Source organism: Hibiscus syriacus, unplaced genomic scaffold (genome assembly GCF_006381635.1).
Source record: "Hibiscus syriacus cultivar Baekdansim isolate YM2019G1 unplaced genomic scaffold, ASM638163v2 tig00111022_pilon, whole genome shotgun sequence".
Lineage (NCBI taxonomy): Eukaryota > Viridiplantae > Streptophyta > Magnoliopsida > Malvales > Malvaceae > Hibiscus > Hibiscus syriacus.
In genome coordinates, this window is record NW_024062956.1 from 416,337 (window position 1) to 435,339 (window position 19,003).

The 19,003-nt window shown below is 35.7% G+C and overlaps 2 protein-coding genes across 2 annotated transcripts; one reads left to right on the forward strand and one right to left on the reverse strand.

Moving 5' to 3' along the window:
• Positions 1-480: 480 nt before the first annotated feature.
• LOC120150368 (40S ribosomal protein S11) lies at positions 481-1,977 on the reverse strand. Its single transcript, XM_039163058.1, has 6 exons — positions 1,865-1,977; positions 1,748-1,788; positions 1,556-1,656; positions 1,022-1,166; positions 855-944; positions 481-745 (listed from the first exon to the last, which is right to left on the reverse strand). The coding sequence occupies exons 1-6, from the start codon at positions 1,874-1,876 to the stop codon at positions 655-657; spliced, it is 480 nt and encodes a 159-aa protein (XP_039018989.1). The 5' UTR covers positions 1,877-1,977; the 3' UTR covers positions 481-654.
• Positions 1,978-17,012: 15,035 nt separating this feature from the next.
• On the forward strand, positions 17,013-18,563 carry LOC120150418 (mitochondrial amidoxime reducing component 2-like; the record flags this gene model as incomplete). The annotated part of the gene is made up of 6 exons (XM_039163106.1): positions 17,013-17,205; positions 17,376-17,464; positions 17,528-17,592; positions 17,835-17,937; positions 18,239-18,349; positions 18,426-18,563. Coding segments are annotated over 6 exons (684 nt in total), but the record flags the coding sequence as incomplete, so codon positions are not given.
• Positions 18,564-19,003: the final 440 nt, after the last annotated feature.

A 19,003-nucleotide genomic window follows, 5' to 3' on the forward strand; every position in this document is an offset into this window, starting at 1 on the left:
AGGTCATGTCCTCGATAAAAACTAAATCCTTCAAATCAAATCAAATCCAAACCTATATTACACCCAATCCTGGCTCATTATCCCATTTAATCCTACGACACAAATAATTATAATCCCAATTAAACATACAAACATTGATTCTAAATTAGGACAGACAACTCTCTCCTCTCCACGAAATTTTCTTGAATAAAACATATGTGAATATTAAAACTTCATTATTGACTCTGGTTTCTAAGTGGATTACTTGACATTATGGTTCCTCTATAAGATCTTGCCCAATGGTATCACATGTTCCTTAGCTCCTTGACTTCTCTCGCAAGAATCTCACTAGTTCTTCAAACGGCAATTCAAGACAAATCTCGATGGACTTGAATGGGATGATGTTAAACTTATAAATTTTATACACACATAATTAATATAAATATAATTTTCCAAAGATGATTAATGTGAAAATAAATACCATATAATAAATAAGGGATATCTTCAAAATTCCATGTCATAATTTGACAAAATCCGAACACATACCATGTAAATGCAAAAACAACGAAAAACAATAGGGCATCTAACAGTCAAATACTCTTCAAATCTAGAGGCACTTCATCCACTTTTTAATGTCTTCCTCATAGGTTTTCTATAAACCCCAAGCACTCATGCTTACATGCCAGTGAAAGCTTTCTTCCCACCGCCCGAAGATCCAGCAGGAATCACTTTCAAAACATTGAACCTCACAGTCTTCGACAATGGCCTGAATTACCAAAAATAACATAAGACACGAACAAACTACAAACATAGCAGGACTAGACATAACGTAACCACACAGAAGTATAGCAGATGTTATAATTTAGAAGTTTTACCTGCATTGTCCGATAATGACATGGTCCCCTTCCTTCACGCGGAAGCAGGGAGAAATATGAGCAGGGATGTTCGAATGGCGCTTCTCATACCTAAAAATGGAAGGAAAATTTTAGGAAAAACTACCGTTTGCTTAAGAAAAGTACATTCAAATTAAGCTGGATCATACCTTTGGTATTTCTTGATAAAATGAAGGTAGTTCCGTCGAACAATGATAGTCCTCACCATCTTGGCACTATGGCAAGTACCAGCCAAGATACGTCCCCTGATTGAAACGGTACCGGTGAATGGGCATTTCTTATCGATGTAAGTTCCTACAAAAAGGAAAATAAGATACAGAAATTTGCTAAAGGATACAACAAATCTTAATCTGGCTAACAACTGAATCCTCCATAACATTGGATTCTTAATGTTAATCGAGTCAATTAAGTACTAAAACACTTTTTTTGTGTATACCTGATTTACAAGGGATCCATTTTCTGAAAATTTAAAAGGCAATGCAATATAGAAACAAAGCAAATTATTAGCTAGCACGATAATGCCATTCCAGATAGCTTAAAGAAATCTTAATTCAACTTAAGCTACTAATACAAGTAACAATCAGAACTCATATATAACTAGAGATGAGCATTCGACAGAATGAGACAAAATAATTTGAGTTATTCGAAAATACATATAATATGAAACAGAAAGGAAAAGAAACCTTCAATAGCTTCACGAGGGGTCTTGAAGCCCAAACCAATGCTCTTCCAGAAGCGGTTCCCTCCCTTTCCTGGTCTCTTCCCTTTCCCAGATTTCTTAGAGCTGAAAAACAATATCAACTCGATTAAAAAAAACCAAATCGGAAAAGGAAAGAAAGATCAAATATTTCAATGGAATTGAACAGTGAGATTACCTTAGAAACACTTTGGGTTGCTTCAAAAACGCCTTCTCGGTCTGCAAACAAATAAATGATAAGTACAGAAAAGAAAATACTGTGACAGAGAGAACAAGAGTGGATCTCAGTGTAGACCTGTTCCGCCATTGTTGATGAAGTCTCTGGATAGGTTTGCGCGGCTGGTTGCGGGCAAAGGGAAATAAAAAAAATAAGGGAGATGAACTTTGAGGAACCCTAACCCTAAGACTCTAAATCTTTTCATAAGGGGGTGAGTTTGGGTCAATTAATCAATTTGGGCCTTCAAATATATTAAAGCAATTTCAACACTGATTCACTACTCAAAAACTCGGTCTACTTTAATTTGTTTCAATGCAGTCTTAATGACTTTTGAGGCCCAAAGATCAACTTAAATCGATTTAGATTTTATTTTTGGTTTAACTATCGATATTCGATTTATTGATCGATTATTTTATATTGAATTTTGCAGAGACCTATTATGGGTGCGAACTTTTATCCCAATTTGCTCTACTCGTAAATGTCAATATTCAAACTCATGATATTGTTAAAGAATCTAGTATTTTATCTTACTAGACCAATTGGTTGTTGACTAAACTTTATTGAATATTTTGATTGAAAAGTGTTTTAGATAGGGAACTTATCAAGCAAATCGAATGTGATAAAAAAAGTCTCATCATTTTTTTATAATTATCGATATCTAATCTATTGATCAACCAATTCAGATTGGATATTGCAAAAACGAGAGCGGTCCTCTCAACCCAATTAGCTTCATAAGAAAACGTCGGGACTCGTACATTTGATTTTGGTTAAAGGATATAGTACTTCATCCCCTTAGGGTGTGTTTGTTTGGGAGAATGTGAGATTCTCATGGGAATGAAATCCACATTTCCCCGTTTGGTTGGCCAGGAATGTTATTTCCGGTAATCTTACAATACCAATAGTGGATTTTTTGGATATATTACCGGAAATGTCATTACCTCTCTTTTCTTAGGTATTGTTGGATTACCGACGTTTTGAACTAAAATGCCCTTAATTTTTTTTCTTTCAAAAATATCTTTATTCTGTCATTGAATAATAAAAATTCTACGAAGGTTAAATTACAAATTTATCCTTAAACTATTTTTGATTTACAAAAAAAAAAGTCTATAATTAAAATTTTATATGAAGTTCAGGGGTTAAAATAAAATTTTACCCTTTCATTAAACATTTTTATATTTTCAATTTTGTAAAAAAAATTATATAATTTTTATGAATTTAAATTTTTTAAAGAAAATATATAAATATTTTTCAACTTGTTAAAAAAACAAATATATACCAAGGACAATTTGATCAAATATACATTCCAATAATATTTTATTCCTTTAACCAAACATGGTTATCTTACATTCCTGCTAAACCAACCAAACACAAAATACAACATTTCCAATAATCCTATTTCCTGATAATCTTTATTCCTACTGGTAATCTTACATTCCGTGAACCAAACGAACCCTTAGATCAATGTGTTATTGGTATCTACTACATGTCTTCATCCTTATTAAAAGGCTTTTATGAGTTAATTTTTAATTTTTTAAAGAGAAAATAACATCAGTGACAAAAAATGTCTTATAATATACGATTTTAACCAACTTTTTTTGGATTTGCCAAAATGACCAACTAAATCGCAATGCGATCGATAATTCGCAACGTGATCTCCGGTATCGCAAATCAGTTTCCAGATTCGCAACGCGATTCTGACTATCGCATTGCGATTTTCCAAATTCGCATTGCGATTTTCCTAATTCGCAATGCGAATACGTAAATCGCAATGCGAATTTATTGCGAATACGTAAATCGCAATGCGAATTTGGAAAATCGCAATGCGAATACGTAAATCGCAATGCGAATACGTAAATCGCAATGCGAATCTGACTATCGCAATGCGATTTACATAGCGCCATTCGTATCCAACGCGTACCTTTTTTTTCAAATTCCAAACACGAATATATTAATATATCGGAACACTAAACCGTCCACAGTATATCCCGTAATCGCAACTCATAACCTAAAACCCTAAATCACAACTCAGTCTCATCTCCATCTCTCACTCTCTAAGACGACATCTGTCCCCATCTCTGACGAAATCAGTCCCCATCTCCGACGATATCAGTCTCCATCTCCGGCGAAATCATTCACGGTCAGAAATGGAAAATCAACTAAATCAACCACCGATGGTTAGTTTTTTTAATTATTTTTATTTTGAAATTTTTGTATTATTATTAGGTTTTTCATATTGAAATTGATGATAAGTTTACTGGTGTTTTCAATAATAGATTAACCATTTCACTTAGATTGCTTATTATATTCATTCGATTGCTGCCAATACTGCTAAACTGTTTAGTCTTTAACCCTGTGAAGTTAGTATTTGTCTTTGTTTTGTCTTTTGGTTGAAGTAATGCAATCCATTCAAGTTTCTTTCAATTTTAGTATTTGAAACCGAGAATGACTATCGCAATGCGATTCTGTCGTTGCGATTTTCATTTCGCGTTGCGATAGTCATTTTCGTGTTGCGATTTTCATTTTCGTGTTGCGATTTTAAGTTTCAGAAACTATTCTTCTTATGCAAATTGAAACTTGAATGAATTGCATTACTTCAACCAAAAAACAAAGACAAATACTAAATTCACAGTGTTGCAAATTTAAGTTTGAAGAATAAACTACTACTCTTTATGTTTATTGTTCTTGTTATATCTTCACAGTGTAGTTAGTGTAGTTTTTGGTATATCTAACTTGGTATGTTTATTGTTTTTGCAGAACTTTTATTCGGCTCAATTGACCTTAAGAAATAAAGTAAGCCTGGCCAAAACAATTGCGTCGAAGCTTTCATCTGCACAAAGAAAAATATTTGAGGATACTTGCTTCGGGCCATGGCTGAAAGTACAACATCCAGGTGGAGATGCTATGTTGACCCATCTGTTTCTTCAAACCATGACTAGCGATCTACCAGAGACTATACAACGTCGTGATGAAGAGATATGGTTTGAATTTCCATCGGCGTATACGTGTTTTGGGCGGGAGGAGTTTTGCTTAATCACCGGTCTACGCTTCGGACACGATGATGTAAATCGGTACACTAGACATATTACCCGCCTATCATGGTTTTCCCGGGTTTTTCCTGAGCTGTCGAATTTACACGTGGAAGACTTGACGAGATTATTGAATAAGAAAGATGGTTTTACTCGGATGGATGACGTCGATGTTGTCCGAGTATGCCTTCTAATACTTTTGCAAGCCGGCTTTTTAGGCAGAGAGGCCCGACAACCTATTCCTAATGATCTAATTAAATTGGTAGAGGACCTAAATGCATGGAACATGTTTCCGTGGGGTTCGTATCTATGGAGAGCTACATGGAATAAGTTGTCGTCTTCCTTTGATGATCGAAAAAGTTTGCGTGGCGATAGTTCTAAATACACTTTGTCAGGCTTTATTTGGGCCTTTAAGGTAATAATTTTTATATAATGTTTCCATAATTATAATTAATTCTTTAACACTTACTAATGTTTGTTATTATATTGTTTGTAGATTTGGATATTTGAGGCATTTTCCGCCATGCAGACATATGCATTAAAAACTTCTAATGATATTCCTAGGGCTATTTCCTGGAAGAGGAAACGGTCCTTACAGCAATGGGAAGATTTACTACCGTATACTACAATAAATAATGTAAGTTAACACAAATACTACCATATGTTTATAAACAAGTTATTACTAGTACACGTTTAACTTTGTTTGAGCTTTTATATTGTTAGGAGGCCAACACTCCATTACAGAGGCTGAAACCCATGAAAGCTGATCTTGCCACTGATTGGTGGCAAGCTAGTAAGTTTTTTTTTGATGGCACGGATGATGAGTACCCACCACTTCGAGAGCCATCACCTCACCCAGAGCCATCACCTGATCGACCCGAATATACACCTCCACAACGAGAGTCATCACCTATTCTGTCACATCATCGAGCTTCTTCTCCACCATCACCTCATGATAGGCGACCGACAAAGATGCCACGACGTTTATCTCCCTGTTCTCCACCTCCACGGGATGAGTTAGGGGAGTTACGTAATGAGGTCAATGCCTTGCGTGAGGAGGTCGGTACTTTACGCAATGACAATGGTGCATGGCGTGTTGATGTGTCTACTTTACGTGGTGAGGTAGCAGCTCTACGTGAGATTGTAGCATCGTTGCAGAACGAGGTTCATACTCTACGCAACGAGATAAGTTTAATATTTTTCATATTTAACTTGATGATAAATTTACTCGTAATTTCACTTAGATTGCTTAGTAAATTCATTCGGTTGCTGCCAATACTATTTAACTGTTTATTCTTTAACCCTGTGAAGTTAGTATTTTTTTTGGTTATCTTTTGGTTGAAGTAATGCAATCCATTCAAGTTTCAATTTGCAGAAGAAGAATAGTTTACTATCGCAATGCGAAAATGACTATCGCAACGCGAAAATTACTATCGCAACGAGAGAATCGCAATGCGAAATGAAAATCGCAACAACAAAATCGCAACGCGAAAATGACTATCGCAATGCGAAAATGACTATCGCAATGCGAAAATGACTATCGCAATGCGAAAATGACTATCGCAATGCGAAAATGACTATCGCAACGAAAGAATCGCAACGCGAAATAAAAATCACTTTTGGATTCTCTCGTTGTGATAGTCAAATTCGCATTGCGATAGTCATTTTTGCAAAACGATAGTCATTTTTGCAAAACGATAGTCATTTTCGCGTTGCGATAGTCATTTTCGCGTTGCGATTTTAAGTTTCAGATTCTATTCTTCTTCTGCAAATTGAAACTTGAATGAATTGCATTACTTCAACCAAAAGACAAATACTAACTTCACAGTGTTAAAAATTTAAGTTTCAAGAATAAACTACTACTCTTTATGTTGTCATTGAACCTGCATTAAACCTATATGTTATCCTTTTAAATGTTTATATAAGTGCTTACTTCTGGAATGTTATCTGATGCATTTTGTGAACAATGTGTTAGGATTTTCGGAAGCTCGAAACGATAACCGGAACGATTTGCAAAGAGGGGTCGGAACGGTTTTGTGTTTAGGGAGTAAGGAGATTGAAAGATAGAGAATTGCACAGTGATTTATAGTGGTTCGACTTTCTCAATCAAAGTCTACGTCCACTACCTTAGCTCCTCACTAAGGATTTTCCAACAAATTCACTAATTTGTTATTTCTTTTGAGGATAAAGAGTAACCTTACAAACTCCCTAATTTTTCCGGGCTAAACTAGAACCTTTCCCTAGCTTTTACACGGGCTAAGCTAGAACCTTTCCCCTTTACAAAAAAGATAATAAATGTAAACAAGAAAACCTCTCTAAGGTAGGTGTTTACAAGATTGAGCTCACAAGAACAAAATATTTACAAGAGAAAGATGAAATAAGATTGAAAAACTCTTCTCTTGTGTTTGATTGCTTGGATAGTTGTTCTCTTGCTTCTTCAAGTGTCCTTAGCTTGTATTTATAGCTTGGAATGAGTTTGAAGTCGTATCTAGCCGTTGGGGATGTTTTGGAGCCGTTTGGGAATGATTTTTCTACTCAAAAAGGCTGCCCAGAATGGGGGGAATCGGTACCCCTTCATAGGGAATCGGTACCCCTTCATAATATTCAAATATTATGACCGTTAGGCTGATGAACAGTGAGGGAATCGGTACCCCCTTGGGGGAATCGGTTCCCCTTTTACAAACTGGAATTTTTGAGCCTCGGGTTACTGTTCAAACAGTGATTTACTGTTCAAATAGTAAATTACTATTCATAAAAACATTTTTGTGCTCAATTTTAAATTAAAAGAACTTTGAATTATTTTTGTAAATTTTGAATAAATTCAATTAAGTCCAAAAACATTTTGTAAATTCAATTCAAGTCCAAAAACCATTTTGTAAATTCAATTCAAGTCCAAAAACCATTTTGCCTTAAATTGTTATATCGAAACATAGTTCAACAATCTCCCCCTTTTTGATATAACAAAACATTTGAAAAATTGTTTTTGGCAAAAACTCCCCCTTAATAAAATGTTTAATGAAAAAGATACTAGTTGTTGGAAAATATATGAAAATGTTAAGCTCCCCCTTTTTCATTAAGAAATTGAATTTTTTTTTATTAAGAAATTGAATTTTTCAAACTAAACTTCCCCCTTTTTTGTTATATCAAAAATAATTCGATCTTTGAAGTTTAAAATAACTTTGGAGAGTAAGTAGTAAATTTTACATTTAAAAATCATTTGAAAAATCAAAGCTCCCCCTCAATAAATGTATTCCAAACAAAATTAAGCTTTTAAGATCTTGACACTTAAACAAAATATTGAATTTCTAAAAAGAATAACAAACATGTTTGTAGCACATGAAATTCAATATATCCAAGTCTAAAATACTTTATGCAATACCAATTGTTGAAATTTGATATTAATACCAATTGCTAAAATTAAGTGCATTTGCATAAAGTTTTCCAAAAATGTTATGCAATTTTAAAAATTTGATATCAATTGCTAGAGAGATATCATTTTCATTTAGACCACATGCATAAACATTCAAATTTAGGCCAAAAATTAAAATTTATAAAATCAAAGTATTTTGAAATTTGATATCAATTGTTAAAGAGATATCATTAGCATTTAAAACCAATTTTGACCAAAATTCATTATGATGAACTAAAAATTCTCAAAAATAAATGTTCATCATAATCATCTTTTCAACATACATGAGATTAAAACAATGATGCATAATCATTTAAAACCAAAACTCATGCATGCTTAAAATCAAATGAGCAACCAAATAACCTAAATTAAAAGCATTAAGCTTAGAGGTTACCCATTCCTTTTTCATGTGTGGCTAGAGCATCTTGAATATCATCACTCTCATCACCATTGCTCCCACACACCTACAAGAGACATTTAAGTAGATTTTGGTATCCAAATTGCTTTGGATCCTTGAACGTTAGTTTCAATGCCCCTTGTTCCTTTCGGAACCCATACTTGCCTAATTTTAAAACGTTTTCCTTTCTTCAAAGGTCAAGTATGTTCCAAATGACCATGATAATGACAATGTGAGCATATTGTCATTATTGAACTAAATGAATTATTTAAAATGATTTCTTTTTCTTTTGTTAAGCATTCAAGCTTAACTTTTAAATCAAAATTTTGTTTTTCAAAACTATCAATTTTTATTTTTGAAAGCTCTAAATCCTTTTCAACATTTCATTTTGGCTTTCAAAATCTATTTTTGTTTTCAAAAGAAAATCGTTTTCAATTTTAAATTTTGAAATCATTTTCTTATATTTGGAGTTCATGGTCTCAAACTCCGAATATAACCTATTAAAAGCATCTTGTAACTCATCAAATGTATATGAATTAAATTCATTTGAGTTAGAAGATACCTCGGGCTCTTCATAAACCATTAGAGACACCACCTTTGTTGGTTCTTCTTTCTTGTTTCCATGGATTTTCTTGAGCTTATTCCAAAGCTCCTTGGCACTTGAACATGAAGAAACTCCTTCATAGATTTCAGGACCAAATGCACAAAACAACATGTGCATGGCCTTGGCATTAAGTTGAGCTTTCTTCCGTTCTTTGTCACTCCGCTTCTTCTCCTTCTTCTTTGGAGAAGAGTAGCCATTCTCGATTATCTCCCATACATCAAGATCATTGGATTAGATGAATACCTTCATTAATTTCTTCCAATGATGATAGTTGTCTCCATTGAAGTATGGAGGCTTGTACGTTGGTAGGGAGTCTTCCATGTGGAACGAGCCGGAGGTGGAGGCCATCTTCTCGGTTGTGTCGGGAATTGGTAGAGCTTCTTCTAGGATCGTCTCAAGGTGGTTAAACCTTCTTAACGAGTTAGGCTCTGATGCCAATTGTTAGGATTTTCGGAAGCTCGAAACGACAACCGGAACGATTTACAAAGAGGGGTCGGAACGGTTTTGTGTTTAGGAAGTAAGGAGATTGAAAGATAGAGAATTGCACAGTGATTTATAGTGGTTCGACTTTCTCAATCAAAGTCTACGTCCACTACCTTAGCTCCTCACTAAGGATTTTCCAACAAATTCACTAATTTGTTATTTCTTTTGAGGATAAAGAGTAACCTTACAAACTCCCTAGTTTTTCCGGGCTAAACTAGAACCTTTCCCTAGCTTTTACACGGGCTAAGCTAGAACCTTTCCCCTTTACAAAAGGATAATAAATGTAAACAAGAAAACCTCTCTAAGGTAGGTGTTTACAAGATTGAGCTCACAAGAACAAAATATTTACAAGACAAAAATGAAATAAGATTGAAAAACTCTTCTCTTGTGTTTGATTGCTTGGATAGTTGTTCTCTTGCTTCTTCAAGTGTCCTTAGCTTGTATTTATAGCTTGGAATGAGTTTGAAGTCATATCTAGCCGTTGGGGATGTTTTGGAGCCGTTTGGGAATGATTTTTCTACTCAAAAAGGCTGCCCAGAATGGGGGGAATCGGTACCCCTTCATAGGGAATCGATACCCCTTCATAATATTCAAATATTATGACAGTTGGGCTGATGAACAGTGAGGGAATCGGTACCCCCTTGGGGGAATCGGTTCCCCTTTTACAAACTGGAATTTTTGAGCCTCGGGTTACTGTTCAAACAGTGATTTACTGTTCAAATAGTAAATTACTATTCATAAAAATATTTTTGTGCTTAATTTTAAATTAAAAGAACTTTGAATTATTTTTGTAAATTTTGAATAAATTCAATTAAGTCCAAAAACATTTTGTAAATTCAATTCAAGTCCAAAAACCATTTTGTAAATTCAATTCAAGTCCAAAAACCATTTTGCCTTAAATTGTTATATCGAAACATAGTTCAACACAATGATATAATAATGACTTGGGTGAATATCGTGCAAGTTTGAAATATATTTGTCTTTGTTTTCACTGTTTAATATCATGTCTGTTTATTTACTGATTTATGTATTAATTTATTTTTAGCGGCCCACTAAGGTGGATGCTCTACATCGGGTTTTTCTTGCAAGACGGAGTTCACGCATCAGACGGCATGCACGTGCCATTACGTCTCCGTTCACCCCAATAGTGCGAAGAATCCGTAAGAAAAAGCCTGACTCACCTGTCATCGTTCAAGAGGCCCCTATCATCCCTCAAGAGACTCTTCCCACCGTTCAAGAGGCCACTGTCATCGTTGAAGAGGTCACTCCTAACATTCTAGAGCCCGATTCACACGGCGTAATATATCGAATTATTGAGAATCCCCCTTACGTGCCGGACATGATGGATGACTGTTGGCTTTCGTATAAGTTACCGGCCAGTACCATTCCGGCAGATGAAGTGGAGAGGAAACAACTACCGAAAATAATTCTGGATAATACCCTTTGGGCTAAGACCGCAGTTGATTTTTATCTACATGAGCGAAGCCAAGGGTGTTACGCTGACATATACAAACTCAACGATGATATGCATTTGTTGATTGAACGGTCTTGGTGGGGTGTATTATTAGGGGTTGAAGACAACGACTATTTCGATGGGGGTAAGTCTTATATTTCTTCTTATATTTCAGTTTGATTAATTTTTTTTAAAATTTATGTAATTCACTAATATATGTCTTTTTTAAACAGCATATTGATGCATGGGTGACACGTCTTCTAATTGTAAGGAAATTGAAGAAAAATATAAAAAAACGCGATATACAATTATGCCGACGTCTTTACACGTAGTTCACTTGAAGAATCAACGACAGAAATCATATGTGTTGGCTAATGGACAAGCTAAACTTTATCCTGCATGGTGGGAGGTCGATAAGGTTAGTATATTTGTTTAAATATTTTAAAGGTGTTCATAAATAAGTGCGCAATTTGAATTATTACATTTCGATGCATGTGTTTATCCCTGTTTTAGAACGTACTCATTGGCTTCTCGTCGAGCTTCAGCTCCCATCCCTAAAGACAATAGTATATGACAGCATGATAAGTTACATATCATTGTCTGATTTGAGAGATATTATTAAGGGATGGATCTCTCATTTGGCTAAATTATTGGATGCAATTAATTATTTGACTAATTCTGGAAACAAGAAGCCAAAGAAGTTCAATGTTACAGTTATCAGAGACGAGACCGCGCCACAACAAACGAAGGAAGCCATAGGGGATTGTGGTCCTCTCGTATGCATGTGCTTGGAGCGTTTGACGACAGGAAGCACACAGTTTCTACCTCCCACCGATAGAGATAGAGGTGCAGTAGGCTTGTGGTTTCAGTATTTTATGGCTAGAGCGATATATGCGAGACGCTGCCTACCTGTATCCGCATTATGAAAGTGTCCATAAACAATTTGTAAGTCAAATGCAAGTGTTGTTAAACATATATACTCTTTTTGGTTTGAAAATGTTTGGTTAAGTAGCTAGAATTCAATAATTTGCTGTTTGTAGGTTTTAGATGTGTAGAAAGTGTTGTTGATTCAATGTTTGGTTTCTGCAGGTTAATCCTGAAGTGAGCTGCGTGAAATGGATGTATGGGTGCAAAAGTTGATTTAATAATAATTGATGAGGAAATAATTCTTCTTATTATTTTTTGATTGTTTAATTGATTTGTAAAAGATGATTTGTAAATGTTGATTTATTTAATTGATGTGTACATAATTATTATTTGTGCTTGTTTAATTGATTGAAATGTAATAGTTGATTTGTTGATTTCAATCTGCATTATGTTGAATGCAAAACAGACTATCGCAACGCGGAAATGACTATCGCAACGAGAGAATCGCAATGCGAAATGAAAATCGCAACGAGAGAATCGCAATGCGAAAATGAAAATTTGCAATTTTCATTTTCGCATTGCGATTCACTCGTTGCGATTTTCATTTCGCATTGCGATTCTCTCGTTGCGATAGTCATTTCCGCGTTACGATAGTCAATTCCGCGTTGCGATAGTCATTTCCGTGTTGTAATAGTCATATTCGCGTTGCGATTTCCGCGTTACGATAGTCAAATGAATGTTACATATCATAGCAATGTTCAAACTCAAGTTACTAATACATGCGTAACTGAAAATGTTAAAAGTTCACACATAATATACACATAATACAACGTTTACATTTAAAAATCACCTAAGTTAACAGTCCCAAAAGGTGAAGCCGGTTGTGATTGGGATTTTGATGAGGATCCATATTTTGGTAGAGGAAAAGATGATTGTGATGGCACTAGTGATCCACATGTCAACCTTGTATGACCACTTTCTTTGCACCGACTACATGTCGATCTTTTCTTCTCTTCACCCTTAGACGGTATACAATCGTGATTTTTTGGTCGGCCAGGTAGCCTTCTGTCCATGGCTGGTGGCAAAACTGTTTGTAAGTCATCTGGTATGTCCCACTCAGAAGGATGTGGAATAGGGTAGACAATCTCGACATAAGTCTGTCGATATACTTCTGTAGTGTAGCAATCCATAGCGTATGCACTTGAATCATCTTGGTTTAGATGAAGAGCAACTTTTATAACATGGCCACACTGATAACCAGATATTTGCCATTTCATACAACTACACGTCTTTGCATTTAGATCGACAAGCCCATTTAAGTTATTATCCAGTACTTCAAACAAAGTGTTTGAACATGGTTCAACTCTCCATGACGTTGACTTCACAACACGTTTCGTTATCTTTTTTTCAGTCCATTGTGTAACACGATGTTCCAATGTTCCTGTAAATTTAAATAAATAATACTTAGTAAAATATATGATAAGTTACGAATTTAAAGAAATAATACCTACATGGTTTCTTTTCTTGTAGTACCACTGTTGAATAGAGGCTCGAAAAAACTCCATTAACATAATAATGGGTAATTTTCAGGAATTACGACTTAGAGAATTGATTGATTCTGCACTATTAGACGTCATGAAACCATATCTTGCTCCAAGTTGATGTACTATTGACCATATTTCAAACCCGACATCTTCTAGTGTTTGAGCACACTGAGGCAAAACACGTCTTAAACAGTTTATATGCTTATTAAAATCCACTTCCCGATAAGCTTTTACAGCCTTCCAGTATGTCCATTTATGATTTTTTATACCAGCAGACCTTGATTTTAGATTTCTATACAAATGAACATCACAAAGTCCATGAAAAGCATCTGGGAAACACCTTCTAACAGCGTTGTCAATTGAGTTTGCCCTATCGGATATGATTGTCAGATTGCTAATAAGACCTATGCAATCCCTAAGATGCCCCATAAACTATGTCCATGAATCAAATGTTTCAGATTTGCCAACCCCGTAAGCTATTGGCAGTATCCCATTGTTAGCATCCATGGCTACTGCTAATAAGTTTGCTCCAAGGTATCGACCTTTTAAATGTGCTCCGTCAACTATAATAACTGGGCGCATGCAAGTAATAAACGAACGAATCTACAAAATCATATACACAAGAAATATAATCATTTAAATGTGAAATGCATGTAACTAACAAAAATGAGTCAACAAAATTATATTGATTTACTAACTGCAGCACCAATGGCGATAAACAACAACTCAAAGCATCCATCTCTATCTGTTTTGATATGAGTTACCGACCCAGGATTTTTCAGCTTTAAATTGTGACAATAAGCCGACAGTTGGGTAAACGATGCTTCTGGCGACCCCCTCAACAATTCCAAGGCATAACATTTGGCTCTCCAAGCTTGAGAATATGAGATACTAATCTTGAACCGAGCATTCATGTCAGTCATAATTTCATGTCCCCGATATATCCTGCCATTCAAAAATGTTAACTCAGCCAGAAAACCACCCAACACCTTTTTGTTTGCATGTCTATGGTGAGGAAAAACTTGGGTTCTTGAACATGTATGTTTATCAATAAAAGTCCTAACTTGAAACATTTTGCAATCTTTTATCCTCTTTGCAATCATACGCCACGTACAGTTTTTGTCAATCATACACCTTGTTTCGAAACGATCTTTGCTTGATTTGTTAACTTTTAGTTGATAGTCATCTTCAACACATTTCGTATACAAAGCTATCTTCAAGTCTTCCTTTGTATCAAAACAATCATCTTTCTTGATACGAATAATTTTTGTGTAACAATCAACTGCTATCTTTACCAACTCTTCTTCCGGTATCTGAAGTAATTCTGGCATATTCCAGTTATACTCCCGTGGCATTTTCTTCGGGGACTTTGCTTTGGGGATTTCTCCTTCTTCTTTTTCTTCTTCAGTGTTATATAAATTACAGAATGGATGTTCAACATGTTCATTCACAGTCGTAACTTCCTCCTCATTATCATCAACAACATCTTCCTCGGCAACGACTGTTTCATCATCAAAATTCGGGTATTTACCAATATCAAAATCATTACACGCAGGGTCTGTTTCTTCTTCTGAAACATTATCAAAATCCGAGTATTGACCAATATCAAAGTTCGGGTATTGACCAAGATCAAATTTCGAATACCGACTAGTACTCATAATTTTTTCTGTTGGCTTATCACTGTCTAACTGGTTAATACGAAAATCAGAATTTGGTGCTGAAAGTTGATTGATATTTGGATTAGGGAAAGGTTATGGGTTTTGAGATTGTGTTTGGTATTGGAAATGTAGTGAAACAAAATTTGTTCGGTGATGAAATTATGGTGGAACCATTAAATTTTGAGCACCATAAACTCGGGTTGAAAAACTTAGTTGATTACTACCCGCTACTGACCCAACTTCATTACTTCTAGGTTCAACAACATACAATGTAACATCATCTTGCGAAACACTAATGTAAGCAATGAATCGTTCAACATCTTCATTGTCAGTTAACAAATAAACTTTACCTTTTCTCTGATAAGATAGCCTAAATCCACTTAAGGGCTCTAAATTCAATTTATTTGCAACACGTAACATTAGAGTTTCATAAATTAACTTCTTTAATGACAGTTTTAGTTGAAGATGCATGGGTAAAGGCATATATTGCAAAACACCATGAACATTCTCCCATGACCCTCCAAAACACAAATCTATCCAAACATTATCAACATTAGATGATTTCATTATTGTAAATTAATTTACTAAACAAACGAGTTGCGAAACTAAAACCTGTTGCCGGATGGGGAAGGATGTCGTTGGATATAGGAACGGATGTCGCCGGAGAGAGTGATAGATGGAGATGGAATGAGTTGCGATTTAGGGATTTAGGTTATGAGTTATTGTTGCTACGTAGTTATATACCCAAAACATTTGTGTTGCGAAACTAAAACATGTTGTGAATTCAGAAATCGAGTTGCGAATTTGAAATTCAGTATTGCGATAGTCAGAATCTCGTTGCGATAGTCAGATTCGCGTTGCGATTTACAGATTCGCGTTGCGATTTACGTATTCGCGTTGCGATTTACGTATTCGCGTTGCGATTTACGTATTCGCGTTGCGATTTACGTATTCGCGTTGCGATTTACTTATTCGCGTTGCGATTTACGTAATCGCATTGCGATTTTCCAAATTCGCGTTGCGATTTACGTATTCGCATTGCGAATTAGGAAAATCGCAACACGAATTTGGAAAATCGCAATGCGATAGTCAGAATCGCGTTGCGAATCTGGAAACTGATTTGCGATACCGGAGATCGCGTTGCGAATTATCGATCGCATTGCGATTTAGTTGGTCATTTTGGCAAATCCAAAAAAAGTTGGTTAAAATCGTATATTATAAGGCATTTTTGGTCACTGAGGTTATTTTCTCTTTTTTTAATAACAGAAAAAAATGATAAAATAAATAGCATTAATATTTTATTAAGAATAAAACAATTAATATTAATTTAACTGTGCTGTCACGTTTAAATCAATTTAATAAAAAAATCAAAAAAAAAAAATCTGCTGTGGAACTGAGAACAATTAGTGCCAAATCTGAAATGGATAGTTCATATAGTGCGGTTCAGTCATGCCCGTCTAGATCAGTTGGTAGAGCACAAAGATCTTAACTTTGTGGTCGTAAGATCAAGTTTCATTGAAGACAATTTATAACGGAGGTCTTCCACGGAAGCTGCTCTCAACCTGACGTTGAGGGTAGCCTACTACCATACCTCCCTCTTATGCCATTACATATAGAAATAGGGTCAACTAATTTTTATATAGTGCGGTCCACATCTGATTGAAGGGTATCTAGTTCACTCTTGCACGTGTAACAAAATATTTTTTAATAGTGTTTTCAATACTATATGAGATTGAGCATTACCAACATTCTAACAAGTTTTTATAATGATTTCCTTTGATTAATCACCATCATTTTGCAGTAATAAAAGCACCTGGAATGGATTCGCTCAAGGTTCTGCTCAGTAAACCCTCGGGAGTTGCAGATGGTGTTTCAGTATGGGAGTGGTCAGGCTCTGCATTGGATGAGGGCGACGAGGCTTCGAAATGGTTCAAAGAATACATTGGGAAACCGAGTAGGCTAGTTCGTTTTAATGCAGGTTGGTTTGGATCTAGTACATTGCAATATTCTTGGTACGCATTGCCAGGATGAAAATGTTGCCCTTGAAGATCAGAGAATATGCATATACTGGTGGCTTATCAGCATAGTGTGCATATTAAGATACTTAATATGGTAGTAATTTGGTTACACTATTATTCGATAATGCAGCATCGGAAACTAGGCCAGTGGATCCGGGGTATGCTCGTGGGCATAACATCATGTTTTCAGACGAGTATCCATTCATGCTACTATCTCAGGTTAGCTTTGTAAGTGATGTTTATTAACAAAGTTCAAACCTGACCTTCGAGGTACTTTTGCAGGAATCATTGGATGCACTTAACAAGCTTATGAAGGAGCCTGTGCCGATAAATCGTTTCAGACCCAAGTACCTTTTCTTTTCTTTTCAGGCTCAGAATTACATCTCTTGGTATTTATTTAGCATGTGATTCGATCAGGAACTGTTGCCCTAAGCAAATGTTTTCCAGGATCCACTTACGACTTCAAATTCAAATTTAAGTATGATTTTTCCAGTGGAAAACATGTGTCTGACCCTGAATTTGATTTCCTCTTTTGTACTCTCTATATGAATTGTTTATGACTAGTGCATCGTTTACTTGCCCGCAACGGCATTCTTGTTCGTGGTTGCGAACCGTTTTCGGAAGACACATGGACGAAAATGAAAATAGGTCAATTTTCATTCGACGGCGTAAAACTATGCACCCGCTGTAAGGTAAGAAGCTATCGATTCTGCATTCTCAGCCTATCTTATGAAAAATGATTTTTCTCAGGCATAAGCTGGTGATGTCTACTTGTAAAGTGCAAGTGCAAGAATGTTATTTGAGGTCACCTTTCTGCATTTCCTGCAAGAACGTTATTTTGCGAACTTGACGAATATTGGCAAAGACAAGATTGCTTCCGTTGTTTGTTCAAGTCCTTGATTTTTTTGTAGCATGCCATCATCTATTAGATATCTGCAGTTCATAAGCATAGGCATACCATCCGGAGACGGTTAAATAATGTGCATTTAGTAGGTACCTACAATCAATCAAGACACCGCAACCGCCGGCCCAGAGCCGAATGAAACTCTAATGAAAGTCAGGTCAGATAAGGTTCTGCGACCGAACGACAAACAGCAGGGGAGGGTAAGACGAAAACTCAGAGCTCTCGGCCGTATCCTTGTATAATTCTAGCAATAACCTTGGTTACATGGTATGGCAGATCTACTTTGGGCTGAACTTGGTTTGCAAGGAAAGCACTGAAGGGAACTCAAAGATGGTTAAAGTGGGAGATCCTATTTTTGTCATCCAGAAAGTCTCTTCAGCTGCTGAAGCAGCAGCTTGAATATTGCTGAACATCGTCATCTTTGGATTTCAATTCTGTTGTCTAAATAAATAAGTGGTTTAGTGCTTAACCCCCCCCCCCCCAGCATTTTCATGGTGTTAGATCTTCATTTCAATTTTATGTGAGATCCAAACTGCAGATAAAAATGACATGGGAAGCCATGGCAAGGCTGAGAACTCAGAAATTGCCGTACAAGAACACTGAATGAAGTTGAATTCCTGGGATATCATGTTCTTTAGATACTGTAGTGGGAAAAAAAGATTGATTCATATAAGGTGTTGGGAAAATTATTTATTGAGAGAGTGTCGGCTATAGTATCAGTAGGAAAATGTCTGGACCACTTAACGTCTTTTGAATTGCTATTATGTTAAGTTTGTCGTTTCGGCTGCATGCACCCTAAAGGAACAATGTGTCTTTCCATAGACGATATGTCTGTATGTCTTTCCAAAGATGTA